The sequence below is a fragment of the Salmo salar genome, chromosome 09 (genome assembly GCF_965601325.2).
Source record: "Salmo salar chromosome 09, fSalSal1, whole genome shotgun sequence".
In the NCBI taxonomy this organism is placed as follows: domain Eukaryota; kingdom Metazoa; phylum Chordata; class Actinopteri; order Salmoniformes; family Salmonidae; genus Salmo; species Salmo salar.
In genome coordinates this window covers 65,836,319-65,844,723 of record NC_138299.1, presented here as the reverse complement: position 1 = coordinate 65,844,723, position 8,405 = coordinate 65,836,319, and the positions used below count along the sequence as shown (strand labels likewise).

The 8,405-nt window shown below is 39.9% G+C and overlaps 1 protein-coding gene across 1 annotated transcript; it reads left to right on the top strand.

Moving 5' to 3' along the window:
* The first annotated feature begins 1,802 nt into the window (after positions 1–1,802).
* On the top strand, positions 1,803–8,120 carry LOC106611565 (transmembrane protein 144). Its single transcript, XM_014211914.3, has 12 exons — positions 1,803–2,170; positions 2,586–2,753; positions 2,838–2,960; positions 3,058–3,157; positions 3,324–3,404; positions 3,542–3,620; positions 4,063–4,136; positions 4,379–4,497; positions 4,648–4,767; positions 5,217–5,314; positions 6,429–6,482; positions 6,933–8,120. Exons 1-12 carry the CDS (start codon positions 2,065–2,067, stop codon positions 7,014–7,016), a joined length of 1,206 nt encoding a protein of 401 aa, XP_014067389.2. The 5' UTR covers positions 1,803–2,064; the 3' UTR covers positions 7,017–8,120.
* The last annotated feature ends 285 nt before the right edge of the window (positions 8,121–8,405 follow it).

The following is an 8,405-nucleotide window of genomic DNA, read 5'->3' as shown; positions in this document are numbered from 1 at the left end:
AGACTGATAATTTCTTTATCAGTGGGCAAACGTACGAAATCAGCAGGGGATCAAATACTTTTTTTCCCTCACTGTAAGGACAGTGTTGACGCATAGGCTAACTTCCAAAACTAATTTTCAACAGGAAAAAAGTGTGGTCCAAAATCAGAACGCAATATAGAGAGGCTGTGGTTATACCTTATGTCAGTGTGTCATCGCAAGAGAGGAAGGGGTGTCTTTGTTGCCATAGAGAATGAACAGGGACACCTGGCAAAACAGATGAATCAGATAAGATAACAGACTTATAACCGGGCATGCAAGAATTGATACATGTATACATTTGTGCATGTAATATACACTGCCATACATGTAGGCCCAAAGATACATAATTGTTTGTCACAATAATAGCCTAAACAAACATATTTTTATATTTAGCAGATGTTATTGCAGGTGTAGCGAAATGCTTGTTTCTAGCTCTAACAGTGCAGTAGTATCTAACAATTCACAACAATACACACACATCTAAAAGTAAAAGAATGGAATTAAGAAATATATAAATATTAGGACAAATAATGTCGGAGTGGCATTGACTAGAATACAGTAGAATACAGTATATACATATGAAATTAGAAAAATAGTATGTAGACATTGTTAAAGTGACCAGTGTTCTATTATTAAAGTGACCAGTGATTCCATGTCTATTTACATAGGGCAGCAGCCTCTAAGGTGCAGGGTTGAGTAACTGGGTGGTAGCCAGCTAGTGACAATGACTAAGTTCAGGGAAGGGTACTGGTTCGGAGGCCAGCTAGTGATGGCTATTGAACAGACAGCTTCCCTCCTATTCTGGAGTGAAGTGAGTTTCAGAAAAACTGAAAGTATGCATCTTAGAAATAGTTTTCACATACAAACTTTATATGCAAAACTAACATGGTCACTGTAGTAGAACGTTTATTTTGATTGCAGATATCCTGCATATTTTTAAAGTCCCATGTGAACAGGATTACTAGGGAAGTCGTTGTTCTTGCAAAGCATGTAAACGTTTGAAAAAAACAATTATATTAATCTGACTATCCAAAATAATCGTATTACTTTGTGCAAGTAACCGTGCTCATTGATTATTTGTAGTCACAGATGGTTTGTTTATGTTTATATTAGTGCTGGAAGCGTCACTACAGACACCCTGGTCCGAATCTAGGCTGTATCACAAACAGCCATAATTGGGAGTCCCATAGGGCTGCGCACAATTGGCCCAATTGTAGGCCGTCATTGTAAATAAGAATTTGTTCTTAACTGACTTGCCTAGTTAAATAAATGTTAAATGTTAAATAAAAATAAATAAATACAATTTTGGCTAGATTTTTAAAAATCAGTTAAGATCAAATTATTATTTAGATGGAGTAGGCCAACTAGTGTTGGGGACAACTGTAGCATTGTCGCTGAGACAAACCCTAACTCTTTTCCTGACCTTAACCTCATTCACCTAACCTGCTGTGTTAGTTCTTCTAACCTGACACGTTAATTATCCTAACCTGCCACGTTTATTATCCTAACCTATCACGTTAATTATCCTAACCTGCCACGTTAATTATCCTAACCTATCACGTTAATTATCCTAACCTGCCACGTTAATTATCCTAACCTGTCACGTTAATTATCCTAACCTGCCACGTTATTATCCTAACCTGTCACGTTAATTATCCTAACCTGCCACGTTAATTATCCTAACCTGCCACGTTATTTATCCTAACCTGCCACGTTAATTATCCTAACCTGCCACGTTAATTATCCTAACCTGCCACGTTCATTATCCTAACCTGCCACGTTCATTATCCTAACCTGCCACGTTACCTATCCTAGCCTGTCACGTTAATTATCCTAACCTGCAATGTAAACAAGCCATCTATACCGAAAGATCGTCAGTATCACCACTGGGGAACACACCCAAAGTTAAGCCCAGCAGCCTAATTGATTGCCTATCTTAATTAGTGTCAGCTGTTGCAGCATTATTCCTTGTTGTGGAACGGCAAGTATTGTCGTTAACACATGGCCGATCATCTGTGCAGGTTTTGAAACCGGTTATTGTTGATGGTGGCAGAAATGCTAGATGTAAACATGTTTAAACTTTTTCTCCTAATTGCTGTCATGATGTGGTCTCTGGGGAATTTCTCAGAAGCAGAGAAAGTTGAACAAGGTATGTAGCCTACTCACCATACACCTATGTGCTAGCAAACAGATGCTTGAGATGGTAAAAATAAACAATGCATGCTGCCTTGAAATGATCTTTATCTGCAGTGCATGTTGAAGAAACTGTAGGGCTGGTTGCTTGAACAATCTTCCAGACAATACTAGTTTAATCCTGTTTTATATTGCTGTATGTAGCTAAAGGTTCACATTAATTTCAAAATTGTATAATTATAATAGTAACATATGAAGTGATTTAAAAAATAAAAAAAACATTTTCAAAACCAGCCTACAATGGTGAAACCTAATTTATCTGAAGTAGTTTGTTTTCTCTAACTTGTCACTCAATATTTTTGTCAATGGGTATTATTGGAGTACTTGATGCTGATAATTGGTCCTTGACTAAATTCAGTAACATTCTTCAGATGTGCACGTTGATGAAAATGCTACAATGAACATTGAAGTAAGAAGATTACCTTTACTCGGTTCATTAAACATGACTGGAATGGCTTACGGCTTTGTTGCAAACAGTATTGCTGTGATCTTGTATGGCAGCAACTTTATCCCTGTCAAAAGGATAGAAACTGGTGATGGTAAGAGATCCATAAAATTCATAATGCATGTTTTTTAACTTCTCTCGTTTGACCATCTTGTAATATTTTAACATAAATCTTCAGGGATGTTTTTCCAGTGGGTGAACTGTGCATCCATATTGGTAGTTTCGATGATTGGTGACTTGATACTCGACTCTCCCAAATTCCATCCGTTGGCAATGCTGGGAGGAGCAGTCTGGGCCACAGGTATGATTCCAACTTTCAAGCTGTACTGTAACTTCCACACAAACATAAATTGGGCCTACAATCTGAACTACTGAAATGTTTTCATCAATGTTTACAGGCAGTTTAACAGTCGTCCCCATAGTGAAAGCCATTGGCCTTGGACTTGGAGTTTGTATTTGGGGATCCAGCAGTTTGCTGATGGGATGGATAAGTTCAAGGTAAGTTTTTATTTATTTTTTTTTATATATTTTTTTGTGCAGTAAGTCCTCATATTTTACATTTTGAAAGGGCAATTCATATTTAGTTTCAAAATACAATTTCCATTGGGAATATGTTCTTAGTCCAGCAATTGAGTGAGGTAATTTAAATCTTTTTTTTCAACAGGTTTGGATGGTTTGGTATTGAAGCACAGGATGTTGCCAGACCAGTATTGAACTACTGTGGTGCTGGTTTGTGCTTGTTGAGGTAATGAGTCATGAAAGCACCTAATCCAATACCTCAGAGTAATACTCTTGTCACTGGTCAATTTGTTAATAACTTTATATAGTCTTTGAAACTCCCATGACAATCGTATTGCATTTACAATTTATTTTTGTTTCCAGTGGACTCATCCTTTTCTTTGTGAAGACTAATGTTGGAGAACTTCCACATTCAGAATCCACCCCCTTACTGATTAACAGGGTAATTATGCTTGATGTTTGGAAGTCTAAACGCTTTTGCTCAATAGCCATGCAGTATCAATTCAGTTGAATTAAAAAAATAATCTGAGGGGCAATCATTTTGGATACATGTCAGACAGCAGCAACGATGACATGAAAGTGTACCATAACACGTACCACACAGCAACTTCACAGCAAGACAAGATATAACACCCAAGACATTACCACACATCAGCTAATGACTGGTTTGTCTAAAATGTATGTCATTCGTGACACTTATTGTAACGGCTCTCTAGAAAAATCCGTGGGGTGAAAAGTTGAATGATCAATTCTTCTGCCACCACAGGACAGACTTGTCACAACTGCAGAAATGTATTTTTTGAGTTTGTATTGAGATGACCATGGGAAACTGCTGTGCTGAGTTATTGTCTACACTACTGACTTGACTATTTTGTCTACTTAAGACTGTGAATTCTGGTGTCTATGGGCCTTCGGAGTCCTGGGTGGATGTCATGGGAGCAAAGAGAAAGCGCTGTGTGTGAGTACACCCCTTAATCACTCATGCTCTTTGCTTTCACAATTGAGTAGTTGGAGCTGGGCTGAAGTCAATTGATTTGGGTTCTAGTTACATGTTGGGACATGACTTACTCAACTGAACATTTATTTCCTTTTGACTTTTGGACATGGGGCTAACTCAACATGAGAAATTACAGCTCGTTTAGTTGTCTTGTAATTTTCAATGCAGTCATAGAAACTCTCTCACCACCCTTTTGACTTTAGAGGCTGCTTGTTGGCTGTTGTAGCAGGCCTGTTGTATGGGGCCTCCTTTGTTCCAATCCTCTACATAAAAAGCCATGCAGCGGTCCACGACAGCATCTGCTATGGAGCCAGTCTATACGGTGAGGTGCTAGGTGGAAGGATCCTAGAGACTGTAGCCAATCACACATTAAACTCAGTAGTCTGTGTAATGCTGAAGAGGGTTTAGTCTAAACAACGTGCTAAGTTTACATATTCTCTATTGTCAACCTAATATGCCCCCCATTTCCTAGATCTCGACTATGTGTTTGCCATGTGCTGTGGCATCTACCTCACCAGCACGGTGTATTTCTCCATCTACTGTGCAGCCATGAGGAACAGACCCAGGGTGTTCTCCAGAGCCATCCTGCCAGGTGCTCACTCTCCACTCAAATTCTAATTATCTCCTCTTCCTGAACTGTGCCCTATATTTCTACCCCCCCCCCCCCCCTTAAAGTATGGGCTTGATACAATCATGGGGGTGTCTATCCTCATCCATGAGGGCAGATTGAGTCCAGGGCTGGCTTAGAAGTGTTTCCCAACTCCAGTCCTTGACTACCCCCAACGGCACACATTTTTGTTGTAGCCCCAGACAAAAACTCCTAATTCAACTTGTCAACTAATCATCAAGCCCTTGACAAATTGAATCAGGAGTTTTTGTCCAGTGTCACAACAAATATGTACTATTGGGGGTACTTGAGGACCAGAGTTGAGAAACGCTTGGTTAAAGAATTGGGCCGGGATTGATAATGCCATGTAAAATATATTGTTTTGTAAAGCATGTTAAGTAGGGTGTCACTAAATCTCATTCTCCTATGTTCAGGCTTTTTGTCAGGTCTGATGTGGACGTTGGCCACTTATTGTTGGTTTCTGGCTAATAACTACCTTAGTGCCGTGGTCACCTTTCCCATCGTCTGTGCAGTAAGTACACCTCTGGGATGCCCCCTGACATACTTTTATGTGTGGACACCCCTTCAAATTAGTTGATTTGGCTGTTTCAGTGATACCAGTTGCTAACAGGTGTATAAAATTGAGCTCACAGCCATGCAATCTCCATAGACAAACATTGGCAGTAGACTGGCCTTAAAGGCTTTGACTTTCGTTGTGGCACCATCGTAGGATACCACCTTTGCAAAAAGTCAGTCAAATTTCAGCCCTGCTTGAGCTGCCCCGGTCAACTGTAAATGCTGTTATTGTGAAGTGGAAACATCTAGTAGCAGTAATAGCTCAGCCGGGAAGTGGTAGGCCACACAGAATGGGACCGCTGATGCATGTTGCGCGTGAAGTCTTTTCAGTTGCAACACACTACCGAGTTCCAAACTGCCTCTGGAAGCAATGTCGGCGCACTAATTGTTTGTCGGGGGTTTCAAGAAATGGGGTTTCCATGGCCGAGCAGCCAGACACAAGCCTAAGATCACCATGCGCAATGCCAAGTGTCGGCTAGAGTGGTGTAAAGCTTGCCGCCATTGGACTCTGGAGCAGTGGAAGCGCGTTCTCTGGAGTGATCAATCACGCTTCACCATCTGGCAGCCTGACACGTACGGGTCAGGGTTTGGCGAATGACAGGAAAAGCTGACTGAGCCAGGCCTAAATGCCCAACATATGGACTGACCTCACTAATGCTCATGTGGCTGAATGGAAGCAAGTCCCAATAGCAATGTTCCAACATCTAGTGAAAACCCTTCCCAGAAGAGGGGAGGGGTTTATAGCAGCAAAGAGGGGACCATCTCCATATTAATGCCCATGATTTTGGAGTGAGATGTTCGACGAGCAGGTATACATACTTAGGTCATGTAGTGTTATTGCTAGATGACTCATACTTCGTATAGCACATGTGCTTATGTCCTTGTATAGGTTTTGACATTGAGATTTGGTGATGTCTTCTTACAGAATATAGTTTGCGCCACTGTCAGTTTCTTGAAAATGTGCTACTGTTCCTGGTAATGCTAAATGTAGAGAACCTGACAATGGTGCTTTGTAAACATGAAGGTGTAAGTGATCCAATAATTCCAATTAACAGAATTCCTCTATCTAGGGTAATTGTCTAGTTGCAGCTCTGTGGGGAAGTCTGGTTTTCAAAGAAGTCAAAGTAAGTATCCCGGAGTGAGCAAATTTAGTGGATTTATTCGTCTAAGAAACTTCCTCAGCTTCTGGGAACAAGGCACACTTGACAATTGCTGAAATTGAAGTATGAACCCATTTATGTAATTTTGTGGACAGATAAAATCAAGTTCCATGTTAATTTTCTAAATTACGTTTTTGCCCTAGAATTTCCAAATGTAAAACAAACCTTGCTGTGCAGATTTTGAAGTAGCTGGTCATGCCATCGCTTTTTGACACCAGCTGATTGAGTATCATTTAGTTCTGATTAGCTTGCCCAATGTTGGATATTTTACATCCTGTTGCTCTTATGCATGCCCCCTTTTTCAACACCATTCCACTCACATTATGCTTACCCTGTGCCAACCCAATTTGACACGGAGTTTCCAGTGTGACATGCCATCATTTGTTGTATTAACTAATGCTTGTCTTTTTTCAGGGCTTGGTAAACTGTTCAATCTTCATAGTAGCCTCCTGTGTTGTCCTGACTGGATCAATGTTGACGGCCTTCTCCAATGTGTAACAAAGAATCAATATAACCCCTAGGTGGCAGCGTTTATACAGGAATGGCCATCCTAAAGGAGTCCTGAGGTGTATTCAGTGAAGTGATGTGTTCTGAATGTTTCCGATGGAAAGGTAATGGACAGAGCTGATTCATGATCCCCTATTCTGTCTCAGACAGTCATCTGTTCTGGACAATACATTCCTATCTGAATGTTCTGTAATGTTACACCCTCCTGAACAAGGCCCTGGATGGTGAAGTATGTTTGTCTCTGATAGTCCTTCAGTTTTGTCTGTACATCTAATGGAGCACTTTATCACCTGGTTAATGAGGGTTCAGCTGTTGCTGGTACATATGTTGTCACGTATTCAATAGTTTGACGAATTCAAGGGCATTCCGAATGTTAAGAGGGAAGATGTATTAGTAATTTCAAATGGTCATACTCTACTGAAAATATTTATGGTGTGTTGTCTGTGGCATTTTGCTATGAATGTGAGTTAAAGATTTATATGACTATGTAAGATCTTAATGTTAATCTTTATTTGGGACATGTCTGAATAAAATAGCTTTCAATCACAAGTTTTTGAGCACTGAACTTTGAAGGGAACCTAGTGGGGAAAGCAGAAACCCTAAATGGTGTGCTATTCTACTGCATAAATTAAGAAACTGCTGCCTTTCAGTCTTTATGGTTTTCTGAAAATCAAATGGAGAATGTGTACCTCTCTTCCCAGATTACCTATACTGAACAAAAATACAGTACCTGTGGAAAGTACTCAGACTGCTTGACTTTTTCAACATTTTTGTTACGTTACAGCCTTACTCTAAAATGGGTTAAAATAAAATCCTCAGCAATCTACACACAACCCCATAATAAAAGTTTTTCCAATTTTAGGGAATGTGTTAACAGATACCTCATTTACATAAGTATTCAGACCCTTTGCTTTGAGACTTGAAATTGAGCTCAGGTGCATCCAGTTTCCATTGGTCATCCTCGATGTTTCTACAACTTGATTGGAGTCCACCTGGGGTAAATGTTATTGATTGGACATGATTTGGAAAGGCACATGTCTATATAAGGTCCCACAATTGACAGTGCATATCATAAATGATATCATTACGTGTACCACCCATGTCATTTACATTATTAAATGTCCATGTGGGCTCTATGTCGTAAGACCTCCCGCTCTCTCCAACAGAGAATTGGTGAACATAAATTCAATCAGGCGACACGACAGGGATTATCCAGTCGCAGTACATTTTAATGACCTAAAACATGACATTTCTACCTTTTTAGATTTTGTGGCATAGAGAAAGTCAAGATATCAGACAGGGGAGGTGATATTAATAATACTCTGAGCAAAAGAGAATGTTTTTGGATTTTCACCCTCCAGACATTATTTCCTAAAAGGA